Source organism: Vicia villosa, linkage group LG1, assembly GCF_029867415.1.
Source record: "Vicia villosa cultivar HV-30 ecotype Madison, WI linkage group LG1, Vvil1.0, whole genome shotgun sequence".
Classification (NCBI taxonomy): Eukaryota; Viridiplantae; Streptophyta; class Magnoliopsida; order Fabales; family Fabaceae; genus Vicia; species Vicia villosa.
Window position 1 is genome coordinate 3,253,286 of NC_081180.1, and position 15,672 is coordinate 3,268,957.

The 15,672-nt window shown below is 33.1% G+C and overlaps 2 protein-coding genes across 2 annotated transcripts; both read right to left on the minus strand.

Annotated features, from left to right (window-relative positions):
- Nucleotides 1-1,110: 1,110 nt before the first annotated feature.
- Nucleotides 1,111-1,657, minus strand: LOC131599668 (cysteine proteinase inhibitor 5-like). The gene has a single exon (XM_058871954.1). It carries the CDS (start codon nucleotides 1,606-1,608, stop codon nucleotides 1,264-1,266), a length of 345 nt encoding a protein of 114 aa, XP_058727937.1. The 5' UTR covers nucleotides 1,609-1,657; the 3' UTR covers nucleotides 1,111-1,263.
- Nucleotides 1,658-8,404: 6,747 nt separating this feature from the next.
- LOC131599679 (cysteine proteinase inhibitor 1-like) lies at nucleotides 8,405-8,913 on the minus strand. The gene has a single exon (XM_058871963.1). The coding sequence runs from the start codon at nucleotides 8,863-8,865 to the stop codon at nucleotides 8,518-8,520; it is 348 nt and encodes a 115-aa protein (XP_058727946.1). The 5' UTR covers nucleotides 8,866-8,913; the 3' UTR covers nucleotides 8,405-8,517.
- Nucleotides 8,914-15,672: the final 6,759 nt, after the last annotated feature.

Here is a 15,672-nt window from a genome sequence, read left to right on the forward strand (position 1 = left end):
GGAACATATGACGGAGGAGGTGGATGTCCGGAGGAAGAAGAACCGGAGGTACGTCCACCGCGAGACAAAGGAGCCAATCATTGTAAGCTATAGTTTATCATTATCATCTGGGGACGTCATTTCTAAAAAATCAAGATTAAAAATAATAAGATTTTTTTCCCAATTTTTTGTAATGACGTCCCCTGATGATAATGATAAATTATAGCTTACATTGATTGGCTCCTTTGTCTCGCGGTGGACGTACCTCCGGTTCTTCTTCCTCCGGACATCCACCTCCTCCGTCATATGTTCCGGCCCCGGTTACACCTCCTCCGTCATTTGTTACTTACAGTAGTACACCTTTCGAAATTTGGAAGCCTTTTTTTCTCCCCACCACTCTCTCATCCCCACCTACCCGTGTGCAACAATATGTAACTTTAATTTTATGTAATATTATCGTTGTAATATTCACCCGATTAAATAAAGCGAATTGTTGTTGTTTTTCATTTTATTCTGTCCAGACATATTTTCGGAGGTTCATTTCCGAATTCTCCAAGGGGGGTGCGTTCGGAAATGAACTTCCGAAACACCACATTTTCTGAAAATGTAACTTTATTTCGAAGATGCATCTCCGAAATCAATATTTTATATTAAAAAACACACGTTTTCGGAGATACATTTCCGAAAACACCTTTTTTAAGAAAATAAGTACAGTTTCAGAAATGAACTTCCGAAACAAGGGGTATTGTGGTAAATTCACCAGGAGTTGGCAAGAAGGTTAGGAGGTGGGTGAAGAAAATTTCTATATTTTTTACCAAATCATATTATATCAGAATGAACATCAATGACAATTAGCATATCGTGTAAGTCTACATCAAAGTGGTAAAACACTCTAATGAATTTAAGTTCAATGAGTGCACCCTCATGTAGATATAAAATTCCATGAACGACTTATAAAATATCAGTTCAACTTTGATCGACTTAAAAAATATATTAAATTTTTATTACATTATTTCAAAAATACCACTCTTTAATACGTATATTATTCCTACGTATGGAGTCACACACTTATCTACAATTTTATAAAATTAATAATCGAATTCAGTGATATAAATAAATAAATTAATAATATAATGAGTTAATTTCTGTTTGTCATCCTTTCATGAAAATTACTAATGTTATTTACTAGGCATAACTTTTATTGATACAAATAACCATGATAATATAACACAGTTCATTACAGAAGAACGATGCAATAAGATAAGCGCAACCTCTGGCTCTAATTTAAGCATCTAGTGGTTTAAAAGAAGTGAGGTTTCGGAAGTGAAGCCATGACTTCTCCCACACAACAGCTTCATAGATCTCTGAAACCGATCCTTCACCGGCAGAGAGTGTGAGGCGGTAGTTAATCCCTGCAACAACCTGATATTCACCTTTGATTACCTTCTTCAACTTCAGCTTCGCACCACTTTGCTTGTTGTACTGAGTTACAGCGAAATTAGCGATTTCAATGACATGAGGATCGTTAATGTTTGTGATGGTGTTATATCCACCTGCCGCATGTTGCTTCCTTGCAGCCGCGGAGGCTATTAGAAAAACAATTAGAAGAATTAATGTTTGAAGTTTCATTACTGTTTTTTTTTTCGAGCTCTCGAAATGTTTAGGCTTAGCGATGAGTTCCTTGTTTGATTTGATATTTAACTATGAAAATTACTTGCCACACGTCGGAATTGGGATTTCCCCCCATAAAGACGTGCCTTGCTGTGGCCGAGAGATGGAAAGTATTTTCAATCTCAGACATCAACCAACTAGACACTGACAATGGAAAATGAAAATTAAGTGGGTTAATCCATGTGTAATGTGCTGCATTTCTTGTTCACGTCCCAAATTAAAAAATTAAAAAAATAAAATTTTATTATTATTATTATTATTATTATTATTATTATTATTATTATTATTATTATTATTATTATTATTATTATTATTACTTCTTCGGTCCTTAAATAAATGTTGCATTTGTAAAATTATTTTTTTAGAATAAATGTCGCTTTTAGATTTAAATGTAATTTTAATTCTTATCATTTAATCATTTAATTAATAATCATAGTTTACTATTTTTCTCGCATTGCATTAATAACAATTAAAATAAATTAATAACCATAAATTGCAAATTAAAAGGGGAGATATAAATGATTTGGATCATCTAGTATCAACCAAAACATTTCAAGTATCAAACAAAATATTTCGATCAATATATTTTGTCATCAATTAAAAGTAGGAGACTGTGAAGAAAATAATTATTATCTATCTTAGTTTAGTTTTGATGAAGAAAAAATCTTATCAAAGAAGACAAATGCTTATTAAAGAAGAAAAAGAAGTTTGGAATCGAGAATCAAGAATGCACACGCTTATGGATGTTTTTTAAATAAACGAAATTGATCTTGATATTTAGGTACTCAATTGCAATTCATTATGTATAAACTTTAGATGCTCAAAAAATAATAATCATCTTCATCTCAAAGACATAAAAAGCTGAATTTTAAAAAGTTGTCTGCACTTTTTAAGTCAAGTCGTTTCCACTTTTTAGGTTAGACTTGGTTAACTGATTTAAGAAACCTATTGCTGTTTGAAATTTGAAAATTATTTTGCACTTGTTGAATCATGTATCCATTTAACCGACTTAAGAGGTCATCTACATAATTCAAATTTGTGTCTTTTCATGAACCATTGACATTCTAAACTATTGCAAAGCTTCATGAAAATGTCTCTAACTTTTGCATCAATTCATAGATGTTTCTTATGATGTAATTAAAGAAAAATATATTAGTTTTCAAATACACTCTTTCGTTAATATTTTTTCACAACAATTCAAACAATTTTCTAAGTGTTCATACATCATAAAACAATAAACTTTATGCTTCAACTTTCATATCATTGAATAAATTACATTCAAATTTTTGAGCACTTAACGTTCGTACATGTATATATATATATATATATATATATATATATATATATATATATATATATATATATATATATATATATATATATATATTTGAATTGTACATTAAAAGAGAATATCATTTTCATCTTAGAATTTGATTCAAGAAACAACTTTGGTCATTTATATATAAGTGTGTATATTACTTTTCATCAGAGTGTTGGTGAAAGATTTTGTAAATAGGAAGTTGTGTACTTTCCATTTTGTGAAAAGGTAATTTGAATTGGGTTTATTCAAAGTCCCCCATAGATTTGGTGCTTGTGAAATCAAGGAAGTGGTATGTTTCTTTGTTTTTTTTTTTAAGATTGTAAGATAGATTTTGGTGTAAGGCTTGTACAAAGATCTAACATAGTGAAAATCCTTCCTTTAGTAGATAATGGGAGGTAGGATAATTCCTCGTGTCAATTATATTCTATGCATTTTAATTTTTTGCATTTTATCTTGCTAAGAACATCACTTGATTCTATAGAAATAAGCGCAAAAACGATAAAAATCTAGTAACCCTAATTCACCCTCTCTTAGGTTGCACTTACATTTAGTTCTGTAGAAATAGAAAAATATACCCTCCTTAGGAGTGATGCTGAGACCCCAACATATGATCTAGAAACCTTAAATAAATGCCCAATTTTTCGGATGCAGTTAGGAGGGAAGACATTAAAGATCTTTAGGATCTCAGACTGTAGGATTGTTAAGTGGATACCAGATAACTAGGAAACCACATGCATATCTTCTTGTACGACAAACATGGCTCCAATATTACATCAACCTCATTCCCGGTGTTGGACAAATCCAAATCTGGCCAAAAGGCTTGAACCTAATCATCTTTAAGACATATCGAGTCAATATTCATGGCCTCTTCACAAAAGGAATCTTGGTTAGAAATTAAAATTGTCATGGTAGATATAGTCAGACCTAAGGAAGAAGACACTAACTCAATGTCAATATCACTAAGCGGTTCGCTCCTTGAACTATCACTAGACGAGCTCTCATAACTACCGAAGAGATCAATTCCAACGAGCCACCAATCTACTTTCCTCGTACTATTTTGAGTTTTGTAGGCATTTATTACGCAAATGACACATATTAGCATGCTTTTAGGGCTTTATAACCCTCATAGATGAGTCGCACTCTCGAATAAACACCATGAAAAAAGAAAGGAAAAATATAAGGGATATGGTATTACCTAGTGCATTAAAAGGTGTTAAAAAAGTTGTAGTTTTTTTTTTAAATTCGTATAGGACTTGTTGAGTCGGTTAAAACTGTCACTAGACTTCACAAGTTTGCACCAATTTTCAAATTTCAAATTTAAAAATACTGCTTTAGAACATTGTAAATTGTGGCGGTTTTTGTGCTATTACGGCAGGTCAAGATCCCACAATTTACAAAAATCTGAATGTTTAAAAAAATTGAAAAATTGTCTAAATATTTGAACCAAACTTATGCAACATCTATTGATATATCCAAGTCAATAGATTATATTTGAAAGTGATTTAATATGGTTCAAACATAAAAGTAATATATTTGAAAGTGATTTAACATGGTTCAAATAAAGAAATAAATTTTTCAATGCATGATAAAAAAAAAGTTTTTTATGCATTTGAATCAAATATTTTTTATGCATGATAATTTTGAGAACTTGAACATCTAAGACTTTTGTGAAGGTAAATATTATAATTATACATTCATGAAATGCAATAGCTTGAATCCAAAGCCTTGAATCATGATGCTTTAACTTTGAAATGTAATTGCTTGAATTTGGACATGATGCTTTGTCTTCTTGAAATGCAATAGCTTGAATCTAAAGCCTTGAATCATGATGTTTTAACTTTGAATTGTAATTGCTTGAATTTGAACATGATGCTTTATCTTTGAAGTTCATATTTGCCTTCTTGTCACTAAGATATTTGTCTTCATCAAAATATATTCAACATAGAGAAGTTTAACTTCACACAATTGGAGTAACATATGGAATATAAAAGCTCCTTCTAGAGTGAAACATCTATTATGTCTTCCTTCTCAGATAAGGCTTCGTTAACATCATGTCTCTTGTACGGGAGAGTGCCTCTTTTGTGACAACCATATCAAGGATGACTGCCATGTCTTTTTTGGCTGTCCAAAAACGAATCAATGTTGGGGGCAGCAGGCCTTAATAATATTATTGATCACCGGGTTCATTCTTTACATGATGTAAAGTCGATTATTCTTGATATTTGTAGAAAGGGAAGATAGGAATACTGCTGGTAGAGTTGTTGTTAACTGTTATGTTAGAGGACAAGTGGAGGAATAAGAATGACTTTATTTGGAAGAATGTGAGAGAGAGAGAGAGAGAGAGAGGAGGATCCTAAACTTGGTTTGCTTGCATTTCACAAGTAATAAGAATGGTTTTCGACCCAACGGTTCGAGGATAGCGTAAATAGACATTATCATGTGCTTATTTGGAGGTCATCGTCTCCCAGATGACTTAAGTGTATGGTGGGTGCTGGTTTTAACAAGAATTGTGGAACTTTAAACAGATAGTGGTGTGTTCGGGATAACTCTGGTAACTTTCTCTTTGCAGGTGAGGCATGGAAAGTCAATAATCTTTTCATCATTGAAGCAGAAGTTTTAACGCTCAAAGAAGATATTTAAAGCGCTATAGCTTTGAATCTTGACGACGTATTTTTCGAAGTGACTCTCTTCGAGTGGTGTAAGCTTTACGTACCACTATTACGGACAATTCTAAGTTTTATGCTATTATTAGAGTTATTAATTTGTTGCCTCAAAATTTTTCAACTACTAGAAAATTTGCTTGTAGTGACGGAATTAGAGAACGAAAAAGCATAAAAATTGGTCACTAAAACGTTTTGCGATCATAATTTTTCGGTTGAAAAAGTGCTAGTCCCTAAGCTTTTGCGACAAATTTGGTGATCAAATTTGTGATTGAATTCAGTGATTGATTTTAGTGTAGTTTGTTTGTAAAATAAAATTAAAAGTTATGGTACCCAAGAATCAAACTCGTGACCTATGCATATTTTAATAGCACCTTACCACTACACCAATTATCATAAGTTGTTATATTTTATATTTAAACATATATATTATAACAAAGAAATAAAAAATTTCTAAAAAATATAAAATAAAATTTAAAAAATCACTATATAAATTTGATATTATTATTTAAGTTTATTGCACGCATTAAAATTGTATAATAAAAATAAAATTCACTTTTATACAAATATAGATGTAAAATGGTATTATTTTTTATATAAATGTATATATTTTATTTGTCAAAACAATAAAAGGCTATAACTTTTACTAAAAATTATAAAAGATTTAAAATTTATAAAATAAAAGAAAAATAGTATCATCGTAATGAAGATTAACAATAGAAAATGAAAAAAAAATATTAGTCTCTAAATTTTTTATATAAATAAAATTATATATAAAAATATTTTTCGTAACCGAATAAGCGGTCATGAAATTTTGGTCTCTAAATTGGTGACTGATTTATATTAGTCACCTCATAAAATTGGCTAATGAATATCAAACTTTTGGTTAGGGGTGTTCGCGGTGTGGTTTGGTTCGGTTTTGAGCATAAAAGTCATCCTAACCGCGAGATAAAAATGCATGCGGTTCGGTTTGGTTCGGTTAATTTTTAAAAAGTCATCCAAACCAAACCAAACCAAACCAATGCGGTTAGGATCGGTTCGGTGGGCCGCGGTTTACACCATAAAATAAAAATGTACTGAAATAAAAAAAAGGAAAATAATTCATTCTTCCATACATATATTACATATATTACAGTACTATTAAAAAGAAGTTTTTCATACTAATTACACCAAAATAATTCATTCCTCCATACATGTATTTTACACCAAAATTACTACCATATAAGTGTATCATGTATTTTATAGTACCATACTATGTATTTTACATATACTACATACTAAATTACTAATATAACTTCAGTTATTCATACTACATACTATATACAGTTTTTCATACTAATAAACTACATACTAACTAATAAACTACATACTACATATACAAGTATCAGATAACTTCAGTTCTAAATATTAATACAACATTACAACTTCAGGACTAAATATTATCAGTACTACATATACACCAAATGCTTCTCTAGAATGAGTGAGAGACAAATCAGAGAATGAAGTTGAAATGTTGAATAGGAAGGAAGAATGAAGGAATAGTGAGTCACGTGATGTGAGTGTACAGTATTGCAATTGGATTGAAAATATAATAAATTAATTATAGAAATTCAAAAGTTTAGTTAAATATGCGGTTCGGTTTGGTTCGGTTTTGTGAAATGAAAACCGCAAACCGAACCGAACCATGCGGTTCGGCCCAAAAATCATCCAAAACCATCCAAACCAAGCGCGGTTTTTGCGGTTTTCGGTTTGGATTGGTTCGGTTTGCGGTTTTCCTTTTGGATTGGTTCGGATAGGATCACCCCTACTTTTGGTGACTAATTCGGTCACAACAGTAACTGAAATTTTCCAGTCACTAAATCGGTCACAAAAAATAAATTTTCTAGTAATTAATGTCTCAACTTCGAGGTTGAGTTTATCTAACGTCAAGTGAATTTGGTTGTCTACTTGTTAGCGAAGGGGTCAACTCATGAGTTAGGCCTGTAGCTTTATTCATCTTGTTCCTTCTTGTATTGAACTTTGATTCATAATAAAAGAAATGCTTAAATAGTATGTTGGTCCCTGCAAGTTAGCGTGTTTTTATCATAATTTAAATTTGGATTTTTCTTAAAAAGTCCTGAAATATTAAAAAAATTGGTTTTAGTTTTTAAATTCAAAATCCACAAGAAAATCTAAATCTACTGGTTCTCTGTGAATTTTTCTACAAATTAAAAATCTATTAGTTTTCTGTGAATTTTTCTGTAAAATTTAACTTGAAAGACTTAAAACCAAAAAATAATTAGTATTCAAAGACTATTTTTAAAAAAAAACTAAATTATGAACTGACCAGCATAATTTTGCGAAAAATATGTCAACAAGTACCTAATTTTCATCTAAACACCTTAATAATTTGCCATATTTAGAAAATTTTATTATATTATTGTTGTTAAAAATTAAAACAAGACAATAGTTAATTATAAAATCGGATAAATTTGAATAATATCGAATAAACTCACCTTAAATTCAATCAAATTTTAGATTTTAAAATTTTACAAGACGTTTAGTCGAATAAAATTGAGATTTGTAAAATTTTACTAGGAATAAAATTGAATTAACGCTCGGATTTTAAAACTATGATGGAGAGGATCTTATTTACATTATTTCTAAAACTGAACTTAATGAAGTCAGTTTTTTCATGCAATCACACCCTCATCCGTGGTTAAAAAACAGATTCAATTTTTATTAAATCATTTTAAAAATAGCAATCTTTAACATAATTAGGACTTTCCAAAAATAATCTAATTTACTCATCATAAACTTTTATTGATATAAATAACAGCACTAGTAACATTACAGAGGAGGAATGATGCAATGAGACAAGCCAACACTTAATTAATAATTTATGATTTAAGCATGTAGAGGTTTAAAAGAAGTAAGGTTCCGGGAGTGAAGCCATAACTTCTCCCACACAACAGCTTCATAGATCTTCGTAACCGAACCTTCGCCGGCAGAGAGAGTGAGGCGGTAGTTAATCCCTGCAACAACCTGAGATTCACCTTTGATCACCTTCTTAAACTTCAGCTTCGCACCGCTTTGCTTGTCGTACTGAGTCACGGCGAATTTAGCGATCTCGATGACGTGAGGATCGTTTATGTTTCCGATGGGTCTATAACCACCCAGCGGATATTGCTCCCTTGCTGCAGCCACAGAAGCCATTACAAGAACTGTGAGAAGAATTAGGGTTTGGAGCTTCATGACTGTTTTTTTTTTCTTTAAGCTTTCGAAATGGTTGTAAGACTTAGCGAGTTTGTTTTTGTTTATATATTGATTGATTTGATAGATTGCTTGTATAAAGAAGTAAGTTATTCAATGATGAGAGTGACTTGCCACGTTATTGTAATTAATATTGCCTCATAAAGATGTGCTTTGTTGTAGCCCATAGATGGAAAGCATTTTGAATATCGGATACCAACCTACCATACACACAGACAATGCAAAATGAAAATTAGGTAGGTTGGATTGGATCCATGAGTTGCATTTATGCGTAATAAGTGTGTTAGGTGAATTTTTGATGGTTTTAGATGATTAAAAAAAAACTATAGTTACATATTTTTTAGGATTTTAGAAGCCACTCAATACCTCTATCTTCAATAATTTTGCACACTTTAATAGGTATGTTGACTAACCCAACCGCCTTACTACTACTCATTCTTTTCAGCGCTTCATTTATCTCATGTTTCTGAGTCCAACAACTAAAAAAAACTATAGTTACATATTTTTTAGGATTTTAGAAGTAACAACTAAAAAAACAAAACAAAATCTAAAAATCAATAATTAAAGGGAATGTAGGGATTGCCTTTGATATACTAATTACACATTGATCCACTAGTTTAATATTTTAATTAATAATATAAAGTTTGAATAATTTGAAGTGAACAAATTATTGTTGAAAATGATATTAATAAAGTAGACTTTTCTCATACCTGGACCCAAGTACACATGGATGACAATGATCCATTGTTGAATTAATGATCAAATTTTGACAAAAAAGAAAACCAATGGTTTTTCTTGTCCCCCTTTTTTGAATTCTCTTGAAAATTCTTAGATTTGACAAAATTATTCTTTGAATTTTAGAATCCATAAAAAACGCAATGGACTAACAAAAGTTGTATTAAATTAGGTGAAACTCAACATGTTACTTGTTAAATACCAATAACAAATTGTAAATAATTAAAAACTCTAATTAATCGTTAGAAAATTAATTTAAATCGAAAGAAATCGAGACTAGAATCGTGTACGGAACACTTTTCTTATAGTATTTCAAGCACTTCCAATTTGTCTTTAAGTTTTTACGCAGGAATACCCAGGATAATTCAGCCTTCCCGAGTCTGCACAAGACGGGTGAAAACTCGAATGTAGCGAAGAGTGCTCTGGAATTATTTTAGAGGATTTGCGTTGTGTTGTGTTTTTCTGAATTCATAATGAATTATTTATAGGCCACATTGGTATTGTTTCACAAGGTAGCGATACTTGGTGAAACAATGCCTTTTACAAAAAGTCACAATGATTGGCCTATAACAACACACTTCAAAAGTTGCATGGTTTCATTCTACAACACTTCATGAAGTGTTGTCATTTTTCAAATCCACTTCTCTTGTCATTTTGGAACAACTATTATAATAATTACAACACATGTTACTTGTTAAATACCAATAACAAATTGTAAATAATTAAAAACTCTAATTAAATACATACAATATTATTAAAAGGTGTGTCTAGCACCGCTAAATACACCCCATTGTTTCCATATTAAATTTAGATTTGGAGACCATCACACGATATAATATTTTACATTTTGAACCGATAACAAGTCTAGATAGGAAAGTTGTTCATGAAATTTTCATTGAATGAGAGCCTCTAATAATAAGGCTAAAAGACACATGGTAAATTTGATTAGAAAACACTCTCTAACGTTTGTAATCATTATCGAAACACACATATATTAATGTAGAATGGTAGTAACATTGTAACTATCGAGCTAGATGTCTTTATGGATACAATTATTATCAAGCTATCAGTGGAAACTTCCTCTTGGTATGTAACTGGAATTTATGTTAGTCTACTGTACGCTTCTCGTCTTGACCTATGGCTCCACCTTATTAAATGGAGAAACATGGTTGACGGTCCTTAGATGTTGATTGAAGACTTTAATGACATCATTCATCCAAGTGAACAAAAAGGAGGTAATTTTAATCGTTCAAGGGAAGCTTCTTTGTTAAATGTTATTGATAAATGTAGTTTAGTTGAAGTAGACATAAATGGTGGGAAATTTACTTAGAATAGGCCTTGTTTTGGTAATTGAATGGTCTAACGCAAGCTGGATAGGGCCTTGGTCGACGTTGCTTGACGCATGGCTTTCTATGATGCATATGTTGAAGTGTTGTGTAAATTTTATTCTGATTAACCAAATCCTCCTTAGGGTGGCCATCCCCTCCAAGACCACGGTCTGCGTCCTATTAGGTTTTAGACAGCTTGGATCACTCACTAGGAATACTTCAATATAGTCTAGACTGCTCGGAGGAAATCCCTATATGCCATTGTATCTTGTCTCCAAAATGTGCATAAAGATTATATCCTTTTAATAAGAAAACTTTTGGCAATATCACCAAAAGGAAGCATAACATTGAGAAGAAACCCAGGGGTATCCAACGCTTTTTGAAGAGAATAAATTCAGCAAGACTAGTTTATCTCCAACCGGAGCTTCAAGAGGAGTATGATTAAATCCTTGTGCAAGAGGCGATTCAATGGTATTAAAAGGATAGAGATGATTAGATTAAATTAAGAGATCAAAACACCAATTTTTTCCAAACTAAGAAGGTAATCAGGAGGAAGAGAAATAAAGTCCATGACCTTCATGTTTCCAATGGTATTTTGTGCAATGATGATAAAATTTTTAACGGAGAAGCACTAATTTTTTTAAGTCTTTTTCTGCATTACATCTCATATACTCCCCGCTAGTATGGGTGACTCAACTATGACTTTGAGCCTTACTGAAGAAGCCCAACACTCTTTGACTCAACAGGTGACGAGGGAAAAAGTTTTTAATGCATTTGTAGTTTCTCTAAGATTGGCATGCATTTTGGTAAAACCAACCTAGTATAAACATGCTAAATAAAATTCCATATCATATAGATCTCAACATGTCGAACAAGATGTTAAAACAAGACAGGTATGACATCATGGTTCTGGTGCTGATCTGTCAAGTGTATCAGCCGTTTTATTAGCTACAAAATATTGTGGAATATTCAGTTAGCTTTGTGTCATCCAAGATCGATTCAATCAGAGATATTTGTTGGTTTTCCCACTTTCTATAATTGGAGAAAATTTAGGAAAGTTTGGATTGGACACCTATTTTCTTAGAGATAAGGTAACAGACTTTGTGCAGCCTACTTGCTGCAGTTTTTGACCCAATCCAGTCAATACTAATTCTATAAATAGACTAGCCTAAACCTAGTTTTAATTGGGTCTGATATTTGTATTTTGTTAGAGTTCTAGGAATCCTTATTTGGTTGTGCTGTAAGTTCCATATTTTTTCATTCACAAACCTGTAGGTTTTGAATGTTTGATCTCCGAAGTTGTTAAGCAAGGAGAGTAAGTGTCAGTTCTCATAAGCTTTTAAGCATTGAGAATTATGTGTCTTTGAATAGTGTCTTTGAATAGTGTCTTCTACATTTGATTGTTTGTGTTGTTTGTCACTGGTTGTGACTGAGGGGATTTGAGGAAGGCCTAATACTAAAGTGAGTCTTATGTAGAAGACATATGAACGGTGGTGATTAAGTGAGAAGTTGTAAACGGGGGAGTTTAGCTTTGAATTGATACTATAATATATTGATTTCATCCCTGGCTCGGGAAGTTCCTCGTATGGACGCTTCGTTGGGCGGAACGTGCTAAGACGGGTGGAGAGTTTTTGCTGGGAGAACGAAACGATTGAGTGTGGCAGACATTCGAGTGACATGGCGGTGCATTTATGAGTGTAATTATGACCTAGGGACTAGAGTCATAATGAGGCAGGTGCTCTAGGCGGCAGCTATGGAGCGGTGTGTCAATTGATGTTACATTTCGTCTTCCGTGCAGAGTCTATAAAAGGAGCCAAACTCCTCATTTTAGGGTTTTATGCTCCTAGCTTCTCTTAAATTCTCTCTTCTCTCTCTCCCTTCGCTGCTTTCCACCAGATATTTCCTTCAATACAGGGTTCATCCATCTTCATCATGCAATCTTCAGGTATGTCGTTCTAATCTCCTTTTTAGTTTGATTTTGCTTCTGGTATGTTTTCTGCATCGCGGGGGAGCCTATCTTCGACGTCTCCATCGTCTTAGTTATCGCTTGGAACAAAAATCTTTTAGGGAATGGCGGAGATCCCGTGTGAGGAGGCTTCCTCCTCAGGAGATTGATAGGAATCAAGCGATTTTCCGCAAAAGATCTTGGAATTATCAATTACTTTTGGGGGTTTTTAGGGGTTTCCTCGATCTGTTCATGAAAGAGCCTAAGAGATTCATGTTTTCTCCCCGTGAGATTTATCTTGCTCTCGGGAGGTGCATCCCTTGTTCATCAGTTTTTACTATTTGCTCGTAGTTGTACTTTAAGAGTTCCATTGAGTCAAGTTTGACGTTCCTGCGTTTGGACGTCGTTCGAGGAGCCAAATAAGGGTTCAGTCAGGGCCCTCTGGTGCTCCCTGCTCTACCCTTTCACTTGTCTTGCATTGGAAGGAAGGATTTGATACAATTTCGAATTCACTATTTTCCTCTACATGCAGGTGGTATGGCTGTCCAGGAGGAAGAATTGCCCTCGTCTGAATCCGAGGAAGAGCCCACATTGTTCGACCCAGTGACAGACCTTGGTTTAGATTGGGTGGCCGAGGAACCGCGAGGGATAGCTTTACGTTATGTGGATTCTATGGTCGGAGCCTTTCGGGAAATTGAGGACAGGAACCCGAGTGATCCAAGGAATTGGGCGGTTTCTTGCCTGATCGAGACCGATAGGATATGTTCCAAGTTCACCGGCGATCGATTTGCCATGTACGAATACATCTTTAGGGAAATAGAGTTTCGCCTTCCCTTCACTAGTTTTCAAATCGTTGCATTTGCTCATCTCAATTTGGCTCCTTCCTAGCTTCATCCAAACACCTTCGCTTTTATGCGAGCGTTCGAGATCGTGTGCGATTACCTGGCCATCGGGGCCACGGTTTCGTTGTTCTTTTGTTGCTTCGATCTTTGTTTAGAAAGGATGGGGAAGCAAGATTCCCACCGATGGCACCACTGATCTTACATGATTAGAAGGATCGTCAAGATCTGCAACAAGTTGTGCTTCTTTTGAACTGGGGGGTGTACCTACAAGGTGCTTCGATGTTAAAGTGAGAAGAGAGAGCAATCAGAGCGCAAGTACAAGGTAAGAGTGAGAATGAATGAAGTTACTTGACCCTCTAATGAAATAGGATATTTATAGCCCCCAGCGCTGGGCCAAGATCTCGCCATTGGACTGGATACCCAGGCCAAATTTGGAGACTGCCAGGATTCTACGTGTATAGTGGAGACCAGCACGTGGTCTCCATCCTGGGTTAACCACTCTGAAATTTAAGGGGAGACGCGGTCTTTTAGGGAGTGTGTGGACTCCGCTTTATTCGAAGGGTTGGAAGTGAAGGAACCCTACAAGGAGGAAGGTCCTCGGACGGAAGGAGCAGGTGGAGGTGCTTGCAGGGAGCGCCTGGTCGACTATCTTCTTATAGGCCTGCATTGTATATAGTCCTGCCCGAGGAACTCGAGGACTAGCCAGGGCAAACCCAGAGTGGGGCATGCCCGGTGTACGGGCAGGTTAATGTCCTGGTGACGAGGAGATAAATTGGGTCTTTCTCTTGGATTAGGCGAAATTGGCCCTCTCGCTGCATTTGGGCCAGGCGTCGACCCAGTTCAGAACAATTATATATATGTTTTGTTCAAAAGAGAGGAGGGGGGAGGAAGAATTTTAATGAAAAATATCTTTGGTTAACAAGGGTAGGGGAGGAATTTTATTAACAAATTACATTTTTATCCTTACAAATATGTTTGGTTCAAAAGGGTATTCGGAGGGAATTTAGTAACAAATTACATTTTTATCCTTACAATCTTATATAAATTATATGATATTCAAAATTGAAACATTCACAAATATTTTTTGGTTGTAACATATGCGTAAATAATTAAATAAAATATTTATATTGTCGAGTGATTAAAAAAATACAACTTATTACATAATGTTAAAAAAATTGATTACACTTCATAAACCATATAATTCTCCAACACAAATTAAATTATGTTTTCATAACAATTTTTAAATCGTGTTGAATCATCTAATAAAAAAATACATAAAATAATTTATTATTAAATAACAAAAACATAATATATATATATATATATATATATATAGAGAGAGAGAGAGAGAGAGCATATCATATGAGAATGTCATATTTATATGAGAATGTGAGAATGAATCTGAACCATTGAATTTTAAAATAAATGGTGGAGATTTTAAGTGAATCTTTTTTTTCTCCCTCCTACATCATTTATTTCAAAATGTAGGAGAGAGAAAAAAAAGATTCACTTAAAATCTCCACCATTTATTTTAAAATCCAATGGTTCAGATTCATTCTCACATTCTCATATAAATATGGCATTCTCATATGATATGCCCCTCTCTCTCTCTCTCTCTCTCTCTCTCTCTCTCTCTCTCTCTCTCTCTCTATATATATATATATATATATATATATATATATATATATATATATATATATATATATATATATATAACTTATATTAAATAACAAAATATTTATACTATTATATATTATATATAATTTATATTAAATAATAAAAAATAAAAAATAATTTGAAGATGGAGAACAATTATAATATATTGATGAAAGTAGAAAATCACAAAAAAGAAAAAGAATCATTAGTTCAAAAGAAAATTAATAATTTTGAACTATCTACTTAATATAAATCTAAGGTTGTCATGATGACAACCCTAGAC

What these genes read in the sequence shown, in the direction of transcription:
- LOC131599668 (XM_058871954.1), bottom strand. Translation starts at nt 1,608, where the DNA reads ATGAAACTTCAAACATTAATTCTTCTAATTGTTTTTCTAATAGCCTCC.
- LOC131599679 (XM_058871963.1), bottom strand. Translation starts at nt 8,865, where the DNA reads ATGAAGCTCCAAACCCTAATTCTTCTCACAGTTCTTGTAATGGCTTCT.